General features: G+C 44.0%; 1 protein-coding gene across 1 annotated transcript in view; it reads right to left on the bottom strand.

Annotated features, from left to right (window-relative positions):
• Positions 1-24081, bottom strand: part of LOC308300550 (intraflagellar transport protein 172 homolog) — a gene marked incomplete at both ends in the record, with an annotated part of 112140 nt that overhangs the window by 31583 nt on the left and 56476 nt on the right. Inside the window, 4 exons of the mRNA XM_080744410.1 lie at positions 2968-3148; positions 5604-5668; positions 7095-7188; positions 9534-9676. Of these exons, the coding sequence (XP_080600536.1) occupies positions 2968-3148; positions 5604-5668; positions 7095-7188; positions 9534-9676 (483 nt within the window). The remainder of the gene's footprint in view (positions 1-2967; positions 3149-5603; positions 5669-7094; positions 7189-9533; positions 9677-24081) is intronic.

Genomic DNA, 24081 nt, shown 5'->3' with positions numbered 1-24081 from the left:
CTTGTGTTTGACATGATAGTGAGATACTTGTTGCACTAACTAACATTGACTGCTATGGTCACTTTGATTTGGACACTGTACTATTTTGATAGTTGTGCTTAAGGACACTTTATGTATATTTTTATATATTATTCGTTCACTCTCTTGATGTACCTTGCTCTTTACTGTACTCTGTTCTTGTTTCTTTTATTTTTTTCTTCTTACTTCTCTGTAACTTTGTAAATAACCTTATACTGCTGTGCTGCCTCTGGGCAACAGATTTTCCCCCTTGGGATAATAAAGGTATCTATCTATATATCTATCAAAAACAGCCGATGTTACTAAATAATGACAACAGCTGACCCTTGAGTGTGAGTGAATAATATACATTGTTAGGAGGAGATAGAGAGAGAGATGGGGGAATCTCTCCCTGTTGCAGAGGGAAGAGCTGGCTGGGTTGGTTAGTGGTATTTGGGAAGAGATCTGACAGATAAATGAATTCTCTCTCTCTCTCTCTCTGTCCACACAAACACGATGAAATCTTGGAAATAACAGGCAAAGGAAACATCAAAACATCACTCTCTTTGACAATATATACTGTATATTAAGGCTGGGCCATATATCGAAACTTTTGGAAAATGGAAATAAGGCATTTAATGTATTTATTCTATGTGTACTGTGCAGTGCGCATGGATAGATAATGCTATTCATTATCTTGCTTAGGCAGGCAGTGGACCTAAAGCAGAAAAACATATAAACTATATAATGCAATTGTTTTTACTAATAATAATATTGTGAGTAATATCGATATTGAGGTATTCAACAACATTATCGAATATCGAAGGTTTTCCTAATATTGCTCAGCCTTACTGTATATTCTTTGGGATGCACTAGCGGCCTGGTTTTTGCTGCAGTATGGTTTTCAGTTAAAAACCCATTTAGAACGGGTACACATTATTGTGTATCATTATTTTATGCTTTAACTATTGAAAAATAGCAGATATACAAGCTCACGGTGCCGCGCTGCGAGCTTGTAGATCTGCTATTTTTTTTAAATCGTGAAAATTTGAATTTTGACCAGATTCTATAAGTGTCTTTTGAATCCTTCTAAAAAACCTGTGTTTTTTGAAAAACCTGTGTTTCTATGTCAGCGATCTGGCTAGCCATCGTCAAAGAAAAGGTCCTTTTCACTTACAGTAAATGGAGCTCAGTTAGTCTGTTCTTGAGAGACTACTATGTCAGTGGTTCTCAAAACTTTTCATGTCATGTGAAGGACCCCCAAAATTATATTTATTCGGCCACGGACCCCCCATCTCAAAATATCTAGTTCCAGGGACCACCCAGAAGCAAAATTTGAGTTACAAATGTTCGCTTTGAAAATACACATATTCAAAGATTTGCACACATTTTCACGACTTTCTTCAAAAATAGCAGATCTACAAGCTCGCAGCGCGGCACTCGGTGCCGCGCTGTGAGCTTGTATATCTGCTATTTTTCACTGGTTAAAACATTCAATAATTCTAGGCCTAAATGGGTTAAGCTAAGGCTCACTTAGCCTTTAAAAAAAAATCCAATCAAATAATCTGTTCATTTCCTCAGTCCTGTACAAGGATTTCTTCCACTGTGTCAGATTACTGCTGAATTAATCTATATCCGCGTAGAAAAAGAAGCACTGTTCCTACTAACCCTAACCCTAGACAAGGAAAAAAGCTACATCCACATAAAAAATATAAATATGTACAGTACAAAGTGCTGACTTTCCATGTCCTTTCAACAGCAGTTCCTCTAAAAGCTTCGGGCTCCGCTTCCAGATCTTGGCACCTCCATAACCGTTCACCTCCTCCTATAGCTGCATGTTTCCCACCATGCATAGTAATACATAAGGACCGCAGGAATACACAAGAAACGGAGGGGGAGAGTGATTTAATCCGGTTGCTCCGTAGGTCCGGACGTAATTGTTTGTCTCCGTAACCTTACGGACAACACTCAACCTGACGGATTAAAACCGATAAAAACGTACGTACGCTTGAACTACCCGTGGCGAACTTTTGTCAACCGTGGCAGTAGTGAGGACAATTACTTATAACAGCGGTTCTGAAACAAACTATATGTGTCCCAACAAGAAATATAATTTTAGCAAGAAACGGTAAAAAAGGAACATTATTGCAACCGCTGGTGAAGAAGACGTCATTCCTCACAGAAATTCTGTGGTTCTACATATTTTGGCTAAAAATAATTCAGTTTTTACACGTGTGTGCTGTGCAGAAGATCCCCTCCATGTGGCGCACGGCCCCAACGGGAGCAGAATTGTAGCGGAGACCGCGTCGGCACGTACATAACGCATAGGAACTATGCATGTCGACATAACTAACGTACGTACTGTCTCACCCAAAAACGTACACAAAATCAACCATACGTAACTATAAATGGCCCTTATGGTGGATTAGCTAGCCCAGGCTAAGTTTGTCTTGCTCTGTTGGGCGCATAGGGTATCGCACCAAATTCTGCTATTTTTGAAAAAGTCCTGAAAATGTGTGCAAATCTTTGAATATGTATTTTTAAAGCGAACGTTTGTAACTAAAATTTTGCTTCTGGGGGGGTCGCTGGAACTAAATATTTTGAGATGGGGGTCCGTGGCCAAATACATGTAATTTTGGGGGTCCTTCACGTGAAAAGGTTTGAGAACCACTGACATAGAAACATGGGTTTTTCAGAAAAACCTTAGAAGGATTTAGAAGACACTTATAGAATCGGGTCCAAACCGGGTCAAAATCTTCACGTTTTAAAAAAAATAGCAGATCTACAAGCTCGCAGTGGGCACTCGGTGCCGCGGTGTGAGCTTGTAAATCTGCTATTTTTCAATAGTTAGAGCATAAAATAATAACACCCAATGCGTGCCTGGGGACCACAGTCAACTACGTATAGTGGTCAAAAGTCTGTCAGTTCAGTCATGTCTATGCCATGGCTGTGTTTAGGAAACTGTTTTACCTTATAGTACTTGACAGCGAGCTCGGGTCTCTGGGCACGAAGTAGGAAGGCCTCAGCCTTCTGGAAGTCCTTCTGTTCAAAGCACAGCTTGGCCTGGCCCACCAGGACCTCACACACACTGTCTGGGTCCTGGCTCTCTGCCACGCGCCCAGCACTGGCCCAGTCCTGGTTGTGCACATACCTGGGGAACACATGCAAGCACGCAGGAGGGAAAACACAATATTACACCTCTTGTCCAAACCCTTTCTCTTGAATGAAACAAGAACTCTACATTTAGACTTAAAATAATTACATTTTAAAATAACATTTATTTTAAGTCTATTAAAAATTGATGAATTCATGGCAAATTAAGTAATCATTGTCATCGTCAGGTCGCAGTTACTCTCAAAACCTCCACCGGCTGTAAGCCAGTCTGTCTGTCTGTCTGTCACCGGCTGTAAGCCAGTCTGTCTGTCTGTCTGTCACGTCAGTCACGTCACACTTTTCCCCTACTCATATCTCTGCCACCATTTCCCCTATCCATGCCAAACTTTGCACACACATTCCTTGGCTGCCAAACCACAACCTCATTTCTCACATGGCCCTCTTCTAGAGCCACAATGAGGCCGATTCTTGCAAAACACATTATTTGGACACTGCTCCTACAGATTTTGCCCTAAAATCACGCAAAGCTGTACACAGTAGGTCTGGAGTCATATTTCTGTATACATGTGACCTGACGGTCGCTTATCAGTCTTACTGGTACTGTACATGAGTACTCTCTCTCTGTCTTCCTTTCCCTATCTATGTCTCTCTCTCCCTCCAGTAAAGACTCCATTTCACTCTCTGCTTCTCCGTCAGTGCAGCAATCTGAGATCAAACAACCACCCGTTGACCACAAAAAATCTGACTTGCACCCACACACACACACACACACACACACACACACACACACAATAAACAGGCTGAATTAACAAGTCCCACAAGTCATTGTGTGTGTGTGTGTGTGTGTGTGTGTGTGTGTGTGTGTGTGTGTGTGTGTGTGTGTGTGTGTGTGTGTGTGTGTGTGAGAGAGCTATTATCGACAGTGGCTGCCAGTGCTCTTGAAGTCTCAAGTCCATTCCTAATACACAGTATAAATATTTCCTTACATGGCTAAATAGTATACCCTCTACATTATGTCACTGCTGACACCATGTAAAATGATAGGAGGAATAGACTGTGAGCTGCCAACTGGCACAGAGACAGTCATGGTGGCATCATTAGTGAGTTTACCTACAGTAGCTTGCGCGTGTATCTGTTGTCCCAATTAGGAGGATCCAATTACAATTTTAGAACTTCTGAGAGAAAATCCTTCCCGTTATATTCTGTCTTCTTAGGAGGAACATAGCAGGACACCTTTGATGTTTAGTTTCAGGAGTCTGAAGCCTCGAACAGAGTCGGGTCCGCGGTGGAAGGTTATCCACCGCGGTGTAGTGCGGTGTAGTCTTTTTGAGTCATATAACTACAACGTTAACGCTCAAAAAGACTACACCGCACTACACCGCGGTGGATACCACGGACCCGACTCTGTTCGAGGCTTTATACGTATAGTATGCATTAGCACTGCAATATATATATCGTTGTTTCCTGTTGAGATTGGCACATTTCACCCAGGTTTTCTTTTATCTCACTGCTCATGTCACTGTCTGCTGACCTCACACTGTCTGCTGACCTCACTCAAGAACGAAATAAACAGAAAATACACAAAAATAAAAAATAAAACAATTCACAGGAGGCAAGCAGTGATCACCCCATGATGTGCACTGCAATGTAGTTTCAAATGCACTACATTGCGGGTGCTTTTTGAGAGTGAAAAAATAAGAAGACGCGTGTAATCTGATGTGTGATCTGAGCAGCTTGCCCCAGGAAATGTGCCAATCTCAACGGGAAACAACGGTAGCTATGTATCCCAAGTTTCTACCAAATTTCAAGTCAACATCACTTTACTTTTGGTTCGGAAACCAAAAGTGGTTTGTGAAGATGTTCTGAGAGGTTATCGACAAAGAAATATTGTGGTATTTAACCCATTTAGGCCTAGGATTATTGACTGCTTTAACTATTGAAAAATAGCAGATATACATGCGTAGATCTGCTATTTTTGAAAAATCATGATTTTTCTTTGCAAGTCTTTGAATATATCTATTTAAAAGCGAAAATTTGTAACTCAAATATTTGCTTCTGGGGAGGTCCCTGGAACAACATATTTTGAGATGGGGGTCCGTGGCTAAATACCTGTAATTTTGGGGGTCCTTGACATGAAAAAGTTTGAGAACCACTGATTTAGAGGAAGGATATAGAAGTCGGGTCAAAGATCGGGTCAAAGATACTCAAAGACTTGCACACATTTTCACGATTTTTCTGTGAGCTTGTATATTTTTCTAAAGTTAAAGCATACAATAATGGTTAAGGTGGTTAAAATCGAACGCGACTCGGGCGCGTTCCAGGTATTTGAGAGTTAATCATAAAGGTTCCAATCCTGACATTATGCTGACAGTGAAACTCATTCATGAAGTCGCCGTGCTTCTAATTCCAGCAACACGTCGACTTGATCCTGATGTGCTGTGGCTGAGATAAACACGTTAGCGGGCTCTGTCATCCTCATCACCGTCACTTACATCAGCACAGCTTCTTTGGGCTTCCCCGCTTTGATGAACTCCGTCTCAGCCTCTGCGAACTTACCCTGGGAATAAAAGAAACATTGCAACCGATTCTGGATTAGTATCATTGCTATCATACACCTGACATGTAGGGTTGCGTCTTGAAAAAGGGGAGGTAGATTCGGGCCTGTGAGAATCAACCAAAACACATGGAGAGAGCAACTGTAGTTGCTAATGAGGTTTTTGAAGTCTGACAGTTAGAGGATGTGTTGAGTTCACAAACAGAGGAAGAATAAAGGCTGTGATTGGCAGAGACACAGATAAACAACTAATGACTTTAACTAGAATGAAACATCATAAACAGTGTCAGAGCCTGGTATCTCATAGGAGAGGGGTTGTACCAATGCCATCATGAAGTTTGTCTGAGCTATAATCCATGTTATCAGATATGGCACAACACTACTAGCTGCAAATAACTACAGTACCTTAATCATAAGACAGAAACTATTCAAATGAACATGACTGTTTCTCTGCACTGAAGATGACTTTGAATCTGTGGTGGCCAATCACAGTTTGGATGTTTCTTTTTAATTTCCCTAGCTGTGTCAGACACAGGTGATAGCAAGTCAGCAGGAATTGCAATGCTGATAGTATTAACTGCATTAAAATGAACTTGAGCTGAATGTCACCTTTACTCATTGAAGGTGATGATGTCAGAAACAATTAATGCAGTCATGTCGAAAATTGCCATTTATGTTATATTTTTTTAAACAATTGTTTTTTAGTAACAATGCTTGACCCAACCCAGTTATCATTACTTCTTAATTAAGGAAATTGTCACAATATACCCTTTTCACAGGAGCCGCTTAGACAGACACTGTAAATGCAGCCTTCAGTGAATAATATGAATTATGAATGTGTTTCATTTGGGTGTTTCTGTGTGCCATTATGATGGCAACTGTAGGAGTTGTCTTTGGCCTGGCATACAGTAACACAGTGTTTCTCAACCAATGTGCCTGGGGACCTTTGGTGTTCCCCCGAGAAGGGTCAAGTGTTCCCCTTGAAACTGCTTGAAAGCCAGTATTGTATTTATCATTTTAAAAATGATTTAAACTAGTGAAAACAGCCGTTCTACAAGCACACAACGCCTCGCGGTGCGAGGCGTTGTGTGCTTGTAGATCTGCTGTTTTCACTACTGTTGTGCGACAGCCTTGTATGATGAAGCAGGGCTTTACTTTGCGAAGAAACGTACAAATTTGAAACTTGGAGATACGAGGTTTCTTCCCGACAGTGACGATATTTACACCCCCGTATAATGTTGGTGTGCCCATGGAATCTTGGGACATGAAAAGTGTGCCCGTGCAGAAAATGGCATGGATGGCTCAGGAGGGAGAGCGGCCATCTGGGAAGCGGAAGGTTCCTGGTTTGATTCCCGGAATCAAACCAGGAACCTTCCAAGCTGGAGGAGGATGGACTGTTAAGTTCAATGAGCATGATGTGTTCTCATACCTCATCCTCCATGAACATGGCATGTTTCAGGTGGATTTCAGGGACCTTCTGTTTGCTGGACAGCCGGGCCAGCTCAAAGGCAAAGTCAAACGAACTGATTGAGAAGAGAGAGAGAGAGAGAGAGAGAGAGAGAGAGAGAGAGAGAGTGGCTATAAGAACTAGGCATGGGACTCTATACGCGATATCATTGTTTATCGTGATATCATTGTTTATCGTGATATAAAACACTCATAATAATCGTATCATGGAGATTTAATGTATCGTGATATCGTCCTCCGTCATGCACTAGGATCAATTCACCTTTTAATTGCCAAACTGCATATCCGGTACCATTTAAAGAAACCCTCTATTGGTAAAACGTACTTATAATATACGTACTTGATACAGTCTTTTTTGAGCGGTGCTAACCGCTCCTATAGACCGCTTTTTTACCAAAACTATGATGTCACAAATGATGATGACATGAGTTCGCTAGACCAATGAAAAACTTCGATTCTGTTGATCTGTCCATGATGTCATAGTCACAGAGGCACCCGATTGGTTAACCCTGATTTAGAACGCGTTTAGGCCGCGTAAAATACGTCATAACGCGTTTAGGCCGCGTAAAATACGTTATAAAAAATTATTGAGCGGTGCTAACCTTGAATTTCAAAATTGTATTAGATGAATATCACTTTTTTTTACTAAGCGATAAAATAACCACACTTTTAGACAGACTGTGGAAAATCTTACAGGTTATAAATGATAGGCAGCTATAACAAGTTTAAAATACAAATGAACAGACTTTGAAAAACTAAAATATTCATCTTCTGGCCTCTTCTCGCCTCTCTGGAGGCCTCTCTGGAGGTAAATAAAGTCACTTATCATTACACTACGACACACTTACAAGTTACAATCCGTAGCTTGGTCAACTAACTGATGAGAAATGACGATAAAGACTTATATAGTCTGAGCAGACCTCTAGACTGACATCATACACAACAAAAACAATATTGCCATGCATGCCTATCAACACTGATTCGCGCAGGAATTAGTTTGCACCGCCCACTTCGCACAGGTGCGATTTTTTTCTCCACTCTCTACCAAATCTCTTTGCCAAAAAATAGCAGATCTGCTATTTTTTTGGCAAATGTTCCGCCCCAGGATAATGGATTTTGATTATCGCGACAATATCGTAAATCTCGATTTCTTTTGTCACACTAATCGGGATATGAAATCTTCATACCGTCCCATCCCTAATAAGAACACTTCTTGTCCACGGTATGACCGGCAGGTGAGAGTATTTCACATTAATGATAAGTGCATGGATAAATTGCATGCTTCACTTCTAGTGAAGGCTGTTTATCCAGTCAACACTACAGGACATAAACTATCGCTGAAAAGAGGTATGCAACCGTTTGTGTGTCTTTTCTGGCAAACGGCAGTAGCAGGTGGTGCTCTAGCAGGAGATGGTGGGTGGTGTGAGTTGGGAATAGAATAGGGGTGGGGGAACAGGGAGGGTTTGGGCGGGGGGCCATCAGGGGCCGTTTGGGTTGAGGTGCAGTGTTGTTTTTGACAGCAAATTTTGTTTTAGTCATCTAGTCCTATGAATAAAATGTCATTTAGTTTTAGTCATAATTTAGTCACCTGAAAAGTTTTAGTTTTAGTCTAATTTTAGTCAACTAAATATCACAAGGTTTTAGGCGACTAAATCTACAGTTGATTTAGTCAACTAAAATGTGTTTTGGAAGGCCCTGATGGCATTGTAATGACTGATTTTTTAAAATAGCTCAAGCTACAAAAATAGCTACAACAATAGCTACAATAGCTATTGTTGTAGCTGTGACGCGTTGTGAGCTTGTAGATCAGCTATTTTCAACACACAACACCTGAGAGCAACCAAACATAAAATTACTTTCTTCTCCACCAGTCCCTCCCTAACGTTTTAGTCTAGTTTTTATTTTGTTTGACGAAATTGTCAATATATTTAGTCTTAATTTTAGTCATCACAGCTTAGTTTTTATTTAGCTTTTATTTAGTTTTCGTCAGTGTAAAAAACACAGTCGACAAACATTTTTCGTCATAGTTTTAGTCGACAAAATCAACACTGCTAGTGGAGAAGAGAGTCATTTTATGTTTGGTTGCTCTCAGGTGTTGCATGCTGAAAATAGCAGATCTACAAGCTCACGACGCGTCCCAGCGCGACGCGTTGTGAGCTTGTAGATCGGCTATTTTCAGCATGCAACCAAGTGTGAATTCATACATTACGATGCCATCAAGGCCTTTAGTCGCCTAAAATCGTTCGAAATTTAGTCGAATGAAATTAGACTAAAACTAAAACGTTTCAGGTGACTAAATTATGACTAAAACTAAATGACATTTTATTCAAAAGACTAAAACTAAATCAAAATGTTCTGTCAGAAACAACAGTGGCCACGTGGTGCCGGACGCGATGCTCACCAGTTGTCTGAAGCGAAGTCGATGGCGTATTCCAGCAGGGCGAACTTGTTGAGCAGCTTGACGGCTGCCTCCCCGCCCAGGCTCTTGGCCCACAGGTAGGCAACCTGCTTCTGGGCACTGGCACCTCCGTGGCTCTTAGCCACCTGAGACACACACACACACACACACACACACACACGCACACGCACGCGCACACACGCATGCACGGTCGGTGGAGAAGGACATAAGGACACAGAACTGATTAAGCCGTTTAGACTGTGTGTGCATTATTGCGTATCATTTTATGATTTAGCTATTAAAAATAGCAGATATACAAGATATACATACTTGTATATCTGCTATTTTTGAAAAAAACGTGAACATTCGAATTTTGACCCGATTTTGATCCGATTCTATAAGTGTCTTCTAAATCCTTCTAAGGTTTTTTTGAAAAACCCATGTTTCTATGTCAGTGGTGCTCAAACTCTTTCATGTCAAGGACCCCCTATAATATCTGCTTTTTTCAATAGTTAAAGCATTCAATAATTCAAGGCCTAAATGGGTTAATATGCAGGCATACAGTACATCATTTACATCAGAGAGAGAGAGAGAGAGAGATAAGACAGTAAAGGAGAAATCTCCACAGAGAGATGACACAGATGGGGAACAGGGGCGTCACAAGGGGTAGGAAAGTGGGACTGAGTTACTGGGGCCCAAGGTGGAGGGGCCCTAATAGCTTTATCTATTGAAAAATAGCAGATATACAAGCTCACAGCGCGGCACCGAGTGCCGCGCTGCAAGCTTGTAGATCTGCTATTTTTGAAAAGTTGTGAAAATGTGTGAAAATCTTTGAATATATGTATTTTTTAAGCGAACATTTCTAACTAAAATTTTGCTTCTGGGGGGTCCCTGGAACTAAATATTTTGAGATCGGGGTCCGTGGTCAAATACATATCATCTTGGGAGTCCTTGACATGGGTTTCTTGCACACATTTCCACAATTTTTCAAAAATAGCAGATATACAAGCTAGAGTTCTCAAATTCAGCCCGAGCCCGACCCGACCCGACCCGACGTTATCGGGCCGAGCCGGGCCCAAAAATTATAATAATTAGTCGGGCCGGGCCGGGCCCCGGGCTCCGTCACTCAAGCAACAGAGAACAGGCGCATATCGCTGTCTGACTGTCTTCAGCGCAGCACTGCAGCCTGGCTAAGTTCCTAACCAATGGACCAAGGATAATAGGTGACGCATACGGAAGTATAGTCTATCAGTCTCATAGAGCAGTCTGGTTGTTGTGATGACGTCACAATCGAAACCTTTGGATATACGGAAATTCACAGCACAGCAGCGAGTCACCGTTAGCTCTGTGTTGAGCGGCTACGATGAAAGTTTCGAGCAGAGCTGCATGTTAAATTAAAAGGCAGCAGACAATTTCACAAGTTTGTAATAAGTATAAATCCAAGAAAACTAGTTTAAAAGCGGAACCAACCTGGATATTATTGACAAGGACTTAAGAGGATTGTATTACAACAACATCAACATGATCAACCTAAAAGCACCATACGTTGACATCCTCTTACCTTATAGAGACGATCATCTCCTCTGGTAAGATATTAATAATTCCATTATGCTTTCTGGTTAATCAAGTGTCCTTTGCTGCTGCTGTGTGCATTTATATTAAAGGGTTTACAGCCGCAGCGCGCCGCTTGTTGCCTGAGTTGTGTATGTTTAAGCATGGTGGTTAGGTGGTGTCGACCGTGTCGCGCACTAAACAACAGATCTGCAAGCCCAGAATGCAAGCTAGATGAACACGTTTTGGGTTTATAGATCTGTCGAGCCAGCTGCCTGTGTTTGATGTGTGACCGTTGAAAGGACGAAACATAAATCACGCAGGCAGCGACGGCAGGGGGAGAGAGGATGAGAGCTGTATGATTGAGATTGACTGTTGACAACAACAGGGATTTAACGTTAGCACATTTTGTGCAGAACCTTGCATGTTTCATGAACAATTTAACACGTGCAGTTGCCATTTCGCCAACTATTATATGTGCATTCTCCAGAGATGGGGACTCGAGTTAAAGACTCGTCACTCGAGTCGAATCGAGTGACACTTTTTAGCGACTCGTCACTCGACTCGGACTCGCCCCTCAAAAACTCGTGACTTGACTCGACTCGTGCTCATAAGACTCGTTAAGTTCACGAGTCTTATGAGCGGTGCTTAAAATAAAGATTGTTCACGACGTGAACAATCTTTATTTTAAGCACTATAATGCATGACAAGCACGACAAATATTGCCCTTCCTTCTCCTTTCTTCTTTCTTTCTTCTCTGTTGCGCGGCTGCGCGCCGCTGTGCTGCTGAGTGTTGCGCACGGAGACAGCGGCGACCGCGTTGTTTTTCCCAACGTACTTAAGCGCAACGGTGGGGGCCAGCCCAGGAGCGCTTCGCTGTGTTCACTTGGACCGCGCGCAGCTCAGGGCCGTTGGGAAAACCGCAGTCTGTCTCGTAAAGCGTGGCAGACACAGCCGTCTGCATGGACCTTTCATCCTAAGATTTAAATATTAAAACGGCGAAATAAAACATATATGTTTAGCTCATCATCAGCTATTTTACTTCAGCTAACCTGGCATTTGTTCAATAATTGTATAAAATGATAGGATTATCTGTGAGAACCTGCTTATCTAACGTCGGGTTTCTCTCCAGAGCGCAGCCTCCTCGTAATAATATTAATAATGTTCCACTACCACCAGCTGCAGCTATATAGGTCTAATAGCTGAGCTCATTAACCCCTCGTAAGTTAACTTATTGTTTAAAGCAGTAACGTGAGGTTACCATGCCCAGTAGCCCTACTGTTACACTGCTAGAGGATTATTAAATTGTTTTTTGTATCTGTTGCGCTCGCACGTATAGGCTATAGTGCGTCTTTCCATGATATCTAGACGCCGACGCGCCATGACAAGGTGGATTAATAGCTTGCAACTCTGATTTTTTGGGAGCCTTATAGGCTAAACAATATAAGCCATAGTTGATTTTGAGAGGTTTATAGGCTGAACAATAAACCTACAGTAGCCTAGGCCTAGGCTGTTAGTTCAGTAGCAGCAGTAGGCAGGACTGATTGATTGATTGATTGAAGAATTTATTAGAAGTTTGCAATAGAAAAAAGTACAGTTTCATGACAGTACAAATCACTGGTACAAGGTCAACTAAAAGGAGATCCTAGAAAGCCGAGGCTTATTTCCACAGGAACCACACTTTAAGTATCTCATATAACATTGAAAGACAGACGGATAGAACATAGTACTTTATCTAGGATAATATCAGTTTCAAAAGCATAACATCAAATACAAAAGGCAGAATACAAAGAAAAAGGGGGGGGGGGGAGCATGGGGGCTTAGTCTATTTACAAGTCACGGGTAGCTGCTGTCTGAAGGTGACTTTTCATACCAATTTTGAAGGAGGCTAGGGATTTGCTCTCCTTTAGGGCTTGTGGAAGGGCGTTCCACATGTTGATGGTATAGCAGGAGAACGAGTTAGCGCCTTGTTTAGTGTTAAATCTACGCTGATGATGATTAGTGGAGCTGCCTCTGGTGTTATGATCGTGAACATCCTTGACCTTTAAGAAGTAGTTTGTCAGGTACATGGGAATCTTGGAGGTGTAGTGTATCTTGTACACCAGGCCCATTGCAAGATGCTGTACTCTGTCAGCTACTTTGAGCCACCCCACGCTTTCGTGGTGATGCTCGGTAAGGTGGGTCAGAGGAGGGAGACCAAGCACAACCCTAATTAGTTTGTTTTGGGCTGTTTGGAGCTTTAGCTTTAAGGCAGCTGGGGCGTCGCGATACCAGACAAGGACTCCGTAATCAATGAGGGGCCCAATAAGAGCACCTCCTAGTGTCTTTCGGGATTTAATATTGATCAGTGGGGCAACTCTTTGCAAGAAGCGAATTCGTTGATTGACTTTATTGATTACCTTGGTGGTCATTTTTTCACTGGATAGGTTAGCCTCCAGGATGCAACCCAGGTAGCAGATGTGGTTTTTTCTTTCTATCACAGTGTCACCTACTTTAATTGTGAAGTTCTCAACTAGGCTAAGTTTCTGACTAGATCCAAAGAGGATACATTCAGTTTTGCCTAGGTGAATTGAGAGTCTGTTGTCATTGAGCCAGGTGCAGATCTTGTTAAGTTCACAGTTAAGGGCCTTTTCAACCTGCAAAATGTCTCTGCCTGAGACTAGGAGAGCCGAGTCATCCGCGAACAGAAACAGATTGCAGTCACAAGCAGATGACATGTCGTTTACGTATATTAAGAACAACAGTGGTCCTAGTATACTCCCTTGAGGTACTCCACAGTTTACTGGGAGGGGGGGGGACAGGGTTCCGTTGACTTCCACCATCTGTTCCCTCCCCACCAAGTAAGAGTGCATCCATCTCACTGCTGTGCTATCAAGACCAATAGCTTTGAGTTTTTCGATCAGAAAAGAATGATCGACGGTGTCAAATGCCTTCTGGAGGTCCAGCATGACCATGCCACAATATTTGCCATCGTGAATTTCACGTTTGATGTAATCATTCAAATAGATGAGGCATGTATCTGTGGAATGGGACTCTCTGAAGCCAGACTGGAACTCGTAGATCAGTTTATTCTCTTCAAGATATTTAGCCACCTGTTCATAGACAATTTTTTCCATTACCTTAGAGATGGAACTAAGGATTGAGATTGGCCTGTAGTTGCCAGGGTCAAGTTTACTGCCTTTTTTGTGCAGGGGGGTTACCTTGGCTAATTTGAAGTCCTGGGGGACATAACCCTGCTTGATAGATAGATTAATAATATGGGTAATGATTGGGGCAATGGTGGCAGCTGAGTCTATGAGAAATTTGGGGGCAATTTTATCATGGACAGCGGCCTTGAATTGAGGTAGGGTGCACAGTTTTTTAAACACTTCATCAGTTGACACCGTGGCAAGTTTAAAGTTGTCTTTGCATACCCCAAGGTTCCTGTAGAATTTCAAGATGTGCCTAACACCAAACAGCCCAGATGGAGCGGGCAGTTTATTGACCAGATTTTTGGCCATGGAGGTGAAGTAGATGTTGAGATTTTTGGCTACATCAAGACTATCCGTGAGGAGGGTTATGGGAGTTTGGATGGATATGTTGCTGGCTATGGATCTGAGTTTAGCACCACAGCCTAGCTGGGTTTTAAATAGCTTCCATAGGTCTCGTGGTTTGTGGATGTTTTCCTCAACTTTCTCATCCAAGTAGTTTTTTTTTGGCAGAAAGGATTAAGGAGGTTGTCCGATTTCTCAGTTTATTAGCCTCTAAACTGACTATTTCTAATTTGGCTTTAAGGTGTTTATTGGGGCCTTTTTTGAGTTTGTGATTATATTTGCGTTTCTCAGAGTATTTTTTGTCTCTGAGTTTCATTGATTCACAGATTTCCGAATTCCACCATGGCTGTGAGCGGGCTTTAACCCTGACCCTACGCAAAGGAGCCACTTCGTCTAGGGTAGTGTTGAAAATGGATTTAAAGCCTAGCCAGGCTTCATCGACCTGAGTGCTAGCTAGTACTGGGGACCAGTCAGATTTCTCCAGTTTGTGGTTAAAGGCTTCGCTAGAGTAGGTTTTGAGGTTTCTAGCTTCAACTGTTTTGTGGCCGTCAGCTTTGGACTTATGTATTTTGCGGGTGCAGTAAATGATATCATGGTCGCTTAGACCACCACATTCAATAGTCCCACTCGCGGAGACTTTAGATTTGTCTGTGGTTACAATGAGATCTATGGTGGTTTGAGAGTTATCTGTAACCCTAGTTGGCTTGGTGATGAGCTGAGTGAAACCCTGTTGATTACATAGCTTATTGAACTTTTTGAATAGAGGAGCTTCTTTACGAAGCATGTCTGTGTTCCAATCGCCAATAATGTATTTTTCAACATTGTCCACCGGTGCAAGGCTCTCCTCCAGTAACTCATAGAAATCATTTTGGTCGGGCGGTCTATAGATGGCACCGATTAGTATGTTTTTAGCTTTCTTAAGAATCACTTCCACCCATACAGTTTCTAAAGAGCTGTGTTGTAGGTCAGGGCGGGGGATATACTTAATACAGTTATGAACATACATGCATACACCACCACCAAATCTGTTTCTATCATTTCGGATGACCGAGTAGTTGTCAATTTCGATCTGAGAGTCAGTGATAGAGTCATCAAGTTTGGTCTCTGAGAAGGTTAGAAAATGGACCTTACCTTCGTGAACCATATGCTTGATTTGTTCAAATTTAGCAAACAAACTGTTAATGTTTAAGTGCATAATATGAATACCTCTTTTCACAAAGCGGCTGGCAAAGTCCATGGCGAGGTCTATGGAAGTGTTCGCAACGGCGTCGGTGGGGGAGGGGGGGTTGGTTGCAGTCTCTGGGGGCTTCAGAGGGGGACAAAGGGACAAAGGGGTCTCCATGAAAAGTTGGGGGATGGGGTGGTGAGGGCCCGTGGTCACCGATTTAACCCAGGTTGAAAACAGCGCTCTGGCCTTCTCCGTTAGCCAGCGTGGAGCAGAGTTAATGTAGACTCTGTTCTGGGGTGCTGGGTCCATGAGGGGGTCCACCGGGTCCATGAAGGGGTCCGCCGGGTGCGTCTGCAGGTCGGGTGGGTCGGTGGGGCCGCCGGGGTCCGGTGTTGTGTGACTTGCGTTGATGATGCTGGTCTCGTGCTGAGCTAGTCATGCGGGGGGCGATCGCCGAGGGTTCACCGGGGGTCCGTGAGCCAGGGGGTCCTTCGACGATCCGTGAGTCCGCGGAGGCGACTGCCGTGTGATCGTCGGAGGTCGGCTGGTCAGGACATCTGGAGTAGCCCGTTGTTAGTCCCTCAGGATTCATCAGTGAGGAGCTAGCTAAGTTAGCATCGTTAGCTTCGCTGATCACAGACAAAGAAGGATCTGCCGTCGACAATCCAGCTGCAGTAGCGAGAGCAGCTAGTCTTCGGGTCATCTGTCTGGTAGCTACAGGCCCTGGATTCGATTCTATATCTCCTGATTGCAGTAATAATAAGAAGATCAAAGATCGACTCATACAACCATTCAGGGGTTTGTCTCTTTTGTTCCGGTTAGCAGCCAGCAAAGATTGAATAACATGAGATCCAAAGCTCGGGTGCTTGGCTACCGTTTTGGCAAGAAGATATAACTCACTGTGTTTTTCGTCCGTTTTGTCCATTTCCCATAAAAGATTCTCGTATTCCATTGGTGTTAGGATCTGTGGTGATTTATAGCATAAATCCGTGATCCATAGTAGAAATAGGAGAAAATGTGGGATGAACCAAGCCTTTGGTGTTTTGGTTCCGGAGCGTGAGCGAAAAACACGTCCTGCCATGGTTATTAGCCTACTTTATTTGTGTGCTGCATGCAGCCTTTCAGAATAAGATTTAAATATTAAAACGGCGAAATAAAACACATATGTTTAGCTCATCATCAGCTATTCTACTTCAGTTAACGTGGCATTTGTTTAATAATTTGATAAGATAATAGGATTTTCCGTGAGACAGTGCTTTTCTAGCGTCGGGTTTTCACTTTTTTCTCCGGTGGGCTCTTCTCTTCATGATGTCAATTCCACCAGCTGCATCTACTAATTAACCCCACGTAATTATTGTTCAAAGCATTAACGTGAAGTTATGCCAAATATGCCCGTAATGTTACAGTTGTGCTGTCAGGATTCTTCACAGCACTGCAGTAACTTTAAAAAAGAAAAATAGCTTTTAAAAAAGCAGGAGGGGAGTGGAAATGAAAGGGAAAAAAAACTTTATGCTAAAGAAGTAAAAGAAAAGCTTTATTTTGGAATAAAGATTATGTTGAACCACGTTTATTTTTTTTAATTTATATCTTAACTAAAACTGCTATTGAAAATGATGCTGTATCAATGACTAAGTAATGTATCAATCCTGACATACTGTCTGTTTATATTAATACAGTAAAGGAGTGATCATGAATACAATCATGCACTTGCCAGTACAATTTAATTAATATAGTATATTAATTATACGCCGGCAACAAACGTTTACGACAGTGATGTAAAATGTATTCCCAGGTCCAATCCCCACTGAGAGTACACGTCGCTATGGTAACCAGTAGCGATACGTTTTACGGCAGTAACTGCAGTAAAGTGTTATGTTGCTTACTGTCCAGCTCTGGCGGCTTCTTCAAATAGAAAAATTGTGATTGCTTCGCAATTCCTATTAAAAACAACATTTGAGTACTTGTCTAGCTCAAGCTGTCTTAGGAAAATGTCAGTACAGATAGCTACAATGGTCTACAAAAAGGATTTAAGTGTCAAGCAAGCAACTGAAGTGTGGCTGGTTTTGGGATTATTTTATTCATTGGATGATGATCGGACGGCCGGGGACCCTGCTACTATTGGACATAACTGCGTTGCTTCCAAGGACCTTTCACCGAGGAAGGAGAGGCAGGAGGTCTACTTCAGAGCTGTTTTCTGGGGGAAATGGATCCATTATTATTAATCGTGGAACATTTAACAGCCTCCGTAGCGTGATTGTGAGTACATACATGCATGTGTCTTTCCTAATTTAGCCTGCCATGGCTTCTGGCTGCTGCTGTAGCTGTATCTGTGAGTACCGGGTGATCATGATGCGCCATCTAACTTTTTCAGCTGGAGGCTAGATCATTATAAAAAATAATAAAAAAAGATATATATGTATATAAAGACTCGTAACTCGACTCGGACTCGCCACTTAAAGACTTGAGACTCGACTCGACTCGTCCCCCACGTCCCCCAGAGACTCGACACTCGACTCGGACTCCTCCCCCAAAGACTCTTGACTCGACTCGACTCGTGATCATGAGACTCGTGGGCATCTCTGGCATTCTCTCACTGTTGTAATTTGAGACACTGGTGCTGCCAGCTGCCTACTGGCGAGTGGCGACGTTTCTTTTTTTCTCTCTCTCTCTCTCGGGCTTTCGAGTTTTCGGGCCGAAAATGATGATAATTGTTAGGGTCGGGCCGGGCTTCGGGCCGGCCCACTCGGGCCCAGTTAGGGCCGGGCCTTAATTTTCAGGCCCGTTGAGAACTCTAATACAAGCTCGCAGCGCGGCACTCGGTGCCGCGCTGTGAGCTTGTATATCTGCTATTTTTCAATAGTTAACATTCATGGGGGGGGCCCGCAGTGAATCCTTGTACCCAGGGCCCAGAATTTGGTGTGACGCCCCTGATGGGGAGGCACAGAGGAGGATCCTTATCTGCAGCTGCTGCATACTGCAGTTCATGGGCCTACAGAGGTTCAGACTCTCAATTTGACAGGATTTGAATATAAAGTGCTGGGTGTCTATAATGAAATAAAGTGGCTCTAATAAGCTCTCAGCGTCTGTATTACCGGGATCAATGGGGTGGGGGCGTGGCCCGCTTATTGTCGCTTTGGATTAAAAGTGTCTGCTAAATGCCTAAATTGTGAATTGTAAATTGAGGCAACTGTAGTGCATGCCATGTGCAAAGGCTTCATGTACTACTATATTGAACTATGGCTCTTTGAATTAACTCATACTCTGCGATCCCCGTCGAAACCGTTGATTTCCCGCTGTACCACGCTGTGATGCCCGTCGTTCCCGGAAATTTAATTAGCTTTAATCATTATGAAACAAATAAAAGTATGATCGCTGTATATGGCCGTTTCGGAGTCTTAGGCCCGCCCCCTAACTGTATCCTGCTGTATTTCCGGTTCTGACCGGATCTAGGTTTCCGTATCCTGTCCATGGCCCAATCGTAGCTTCCGTCCCATCTGTTTACATTGTAAACAGAGGAAGAAGCAGCACGTTCATTTCATCGTTTTTTTTCACACGGTTTCTTTTATTTGATAGCTTTTCGATTCTTGTGCCCGCCTGGCATATGATCCGCGCACATATCGTCTGCTATGTGCGCGAACGTGTCCAAGTGTTACCATAGCGCACAAATAGTGCGACGATACGAAGGATCAAAGCTAGTTCTGGAGGCGGTCTCAAGGGAGCGCGCGCGCGGAGGGGGGCGGGACACTAGGTCCTGCCCCTCCCCTTACCCAAGGTTCATAGGGAAGTTAGATGGTGGGACTCAGTCTTGTTGCATAGCACTGCTGCTGCTGCTACGCATGGCTGTCTCGAAGGGGTTACTGGTTGTTTGTGCTGCTGACTTCTGCTTGGATCGTGTTTTTCGCTGCTGTCTATGCTGGGATCAAGGCAAGGTTGTATGGAAAAACTCTGGGATCGTGGATTCGGGTGGACACTGCTGTATTCTAGTCATAGACTGTAGAAGGGTTCTAGTACTGTTTCAACAAGTTTGTGGTCTCAGCGGATGTTGCTGATTCCCAGCTGATATCCGCAGTGCAGTGCTGCTGATCCAATGCGGCAGTTGTTGTTGCTAAGCTAATTTTATTGTGCCTTTGTGGGCCATTGCTCTGCTACCGTTCGCTAAGGTAAACTTAGGTACTGTGCTGGTAACAGTGGCCGTGTGGCCTTATCTGCTAGTTGTTGAGTAAGCGTTTTCTCCATTCAGACAGTCAGCCAGGGGCTAGCTTTTGCTGTTGGTGGCCGGCTAGCTATAACTTCTTTACTAGTAGTTATTAGCTGGTAAAACGGCGTGCTATTCACATCCAAAGCACAAGTAATGGCCCGTGTGAAATCGTTGCCCCTATGAACAGTAAATGACCTAATTCAGGAGGATTATTTTATGTAGGTTGCGTGTGTCCGTAAACAGCATCTACCTAACGTCTAGCTGCCCTCATTTGTTCCACATATTTTATTATCGATGATGCTGTCCGTTCTGCTACTGTATGAGCTATGGTTCATTCCAGCCATGAGCTGTTTGTTGATAGTCGGCTAGCTTACAACGCAGGACGCATGTAGCTAAAGATGTTGGCTATCGAACTGTAATGACTCTCATCTGTCTACTCCATGGGAGTTGCGTGTGTCCGTAGTCAGCATCTACCTAGCATACAGGCTAGCAGAGGGTAACGTCACGAAGCGAAGGGTTGCGCATGTTCTGCGCATACTGAGCACAACGGGTAACGTAGCTCTAGCATTCAACCTCCTTGGCACGTGTCACTTGGTCCTTTAAGAGTCTTTTCGTTATTACATTATTTTATGTGCACGCGCAGTTTAATAAGGTAAGGATGCGCATGTATGATCAATGGCTATGCTTCACTCATGCCTACTATAAAAGCTAGGTTGTGTTAGTAGTAAGAATCGTGGTCACGTCGGGCCAGTGGAAGTTCATTCATTCAGGCTTCGTTTGTAGCTTGTTTATTCTATTCAGTCTATTGTGGGCGTAATGCATTACTTCTGCCTCTCCTCGGGTTGTGTGGGGTGTGTGCGTGTGGTTTTATGTAGCCCATTCAGTCACGCATTGTAGTCTGGCCGTCATAGCATCCGCTTATGAGTGGCAGTTGTTTTCAAGGGAGGTGCGGGTAGCTACAGCTAAAAGCATCCCCGTTGTCCCCGTTGCGTCATAGATCCTCTACTCTAAAGGCTTCTTGTAGCCCACCTCCCATCCTGCTAATCATTCGCTAAGCAGCATATAACAAGCTGCAGCGCGTCAGGCTTTCCTCTCAGTTTTAGGGTTTGACAGGCTCTATAACCAATGTTTTGTTCATGAGGATTTTGCCCGGTTTCAGTTAATGCTAGCTTTACCCAAGCTGCGGCTGCCTGCGGGCATAGCAGCAGATAATTACTGCCGATGCTACTCTTGGTAAAAACGCTAACATCTGTTTATGTTTGCAGCTCAGGTCGGAACTGCCACGCGTCTGTTGCTAACATCAGGGCGGCTTCAAGTGTAACAGTGTTAAAGGTGAAGTCATTGGATATTGTCCACTATCGAGCTGCCGTATTTGTTTCAATCTAGGGTTATAGTTTGGGATCACCGCGTATCGCACTGCATGTCCTTGTGGTGTTTCCGTAGCTGCGGCACTCAAGCTAATAATTACAGCTAAGGCTACTGCTAGTGAAAATGACGAGTGTTTATCTTTACAATCACGGTAAAGCGGCCACAGGACTGTTGCTATCATGTTCACCATTGCAGCTCCAGGATAAAGGCTGCTAACGCCATGCTTTCTTTTCAGCTTCAGGCTAAAGTGCTACATGTCTGTTGCTAACATTACTTTATCACTACAGATCCATGCCGGAGCTGTGGCAGCATCATGTTATTATGGCAGCTTCAGGCTAAAGTGCTACAGGTCTGTTGCTAACATTATTATGTCACTACAGATCCATGCCGGAGCTGTGGCAGGCCCGCTACTACAGCATCATGTTATCATGGCAGCTTCAGGCTAAAGTGCTACAGGTCTGTTGCTAACATTATTATGTCACTACAGATCCATGCCGGAGCTGCGGCAGGCCCGCTACTACAGCATCATGTTATCATGGCAGCTGCAGGCTAAGCTGCAACATGTTCCGCTAACAGTGTGTTTTCTTCATAGCTTCGTGCTGCGGCTGCTACATGCCTGCTAACATCATGTTTTTCAGATTCAGGCTGGAGCGGCTGCATGTATGTCTTTGCAGCGTCATGCCGCAGCCGCTGCGTTTTTTCTATTAACATGTCATCTCTATAGCTTCGTCCACGGCTGTATAATACCATGAAGCCAGTCAGGAGTCGATTGGCACTGCAGAGGGCTCTGCTGCTACAGCATCAGCTAACGCAAGCAAGGCGGTCGGCACGCCCGCCAACCCACCGCCCACCCGCCTGCCGGCATGCCCGCCAGCCCGCCGCATTGTGCTGGAAGCTGGCGGGGCGCAGGCCCGTTTTCCGGGGGCGTTGTCATGCTGCAACACGCCGACGCCGGTCACGCCGCCATCATGCCGCGAAGGAACCCGGGAACAGCAGTTCCAGCACCAGCGGCGGGAACTCCATTCCTCTCACCAGCGACGGCTATCCCGGAAGCATTGTGAAGCCAGACTCTAGAAGGTAAATAGCGGCGCATTTGCTTGTTCGGTTCTGTTGGGGTGTCAGTCGCTCTCCAAGCTGGGAAATAATGGGTAGCCATAGTTAGATAGCAGCACATTCGCTCGTTCTGTTTGTTGGGTTTTAGCCGCTCTCTTGCATTGCTTGACTTAAAAGTCAAGATGTGGTTTGGGTTGAGTTCTTATATGTGCTTCAGCGGACTCTACAGCAGAACTAACCCACTTTTCCGTTCTTTATTTCCATGCCGAAACACCTGGTCATCCGCCTGATGTCTGCTCCCGACGCCGGGCACCCATGACACGCACCTGGTTCGGCATAAAACCGAGAGCTGCGGCCTGCCCACCCAGCTGGCTGCCTGCACGCCGGCCCCCCCGCCCGACAGCCTGTCTCCCAAACCTTTGCACAGCTCTCTCTCTGGACCGGTGCAGCGACAACAGCAGTGCTCCGGGTGCCGTCATCAACCATGGAATCCTTTAGCCATCGGCAGCTATGTCCGTTCATCACACTCTGCATATGAAGTCCAGCACGCCCAGCTGTCAGTGAGCATCAAGCCCACGCAACTCAGGACTGAAGCGGCCGCACCATTAGCACAGGTTTAGAAGGTTACATTATGCGGTTCTGCTTCAGCGTATACCTGTTAAGGTTGTGTGTTTTATTGCTGCCTCTCACATGTATGGGTTTATTGCTGTGTTGCACATGTATGTAAAATGCAAGGCAAGGTGTCCTTTAAGGTTACACCAGTACAGTTGCTGCTCTGCTTCGGCGTATACCTGATATATTTGTGTGTTTTTCGTGCTGCCTATCTGCTGCGCTTCACAGGTCTTAAATTAGTGTTATACTTAGTGGCTCCTGCCCACTATAGCTTCGCTAAAAGTAGAGCTACCTTCTTATCGCTGGTTGGCTTTAGGCAAGCTGCTAGTATTAATACATTCGGTACTACCGTGCATTTTCCTTGCTGGCTCATTCTAGTATACAATAGCGCTCTAGAGTACTAGAGTCGGTCAGTAGGTATAGTGTAATTGCTCCGGCTCAGCAGTAATCGCGCATTCATTCGCTGTTGCTTTAGTATTCCATAGCGCTCTAAAGCATTAGGTTAGGCGGTACATAGTTTAGTTGCCCCCCGCTCCGCAGTAAGGTTAAAAGGTATTTGCTTAGATTACAGCCAAGCTGCCTCCTTCGCCGTTGGCTAGCACTGGCATAAGATTATTATTCTGAATAAACGGTGCTCACCACTGCTTCTGGTTCTGCTGTCAGTTATATAGTTTTCAGTGATGCTGCTCCCGTTATTCACTTGGGCCGTTTAGCAGTACTGCAAGTTAGATAGTTTCAGTATTGCTGCAAGTTAGATATGTCAGTGCTGCCGCACTATATTAGGCCACTGTGTTGCTGATAGGTTTGCTCGTTCTAGGTTAATTGCATTGCTGCGCGCTCCAATATTTCTATCATGCAAAAGCTAGGTGGTTGCTGGGGTGTTAGGTAGGATGTGAAGCTGTCCGGCGCTGAAGTTATATGAATTAAAGGTTTCATCGCTGCTTCTGGTTCTGCTGTCTATATATATATATTTCAGTGTTGCTGCTCCCGCTTTTCTCTAGGCTGTTTTAGTATGGCTTCAGTCAGATTGCAGTATATCGTTATAGTCAGCAGTACCACCTTCCTCAC

Source organism: Nannobrachium achirus, assembly GCF_963921795.1.
Source record: "Nannobrachium achirus genome assembly, chromosome: 16".
Lineage (NCBI taxonomy): Eukaryota > Metazoa > Chordata > Actinopteri > Myctophiformes > Myctophidae > Nannobrachium > Nannobrachium achirus.
This window is presented reverse-complemented; position numbering and strand designations above follow the sequence as displayed.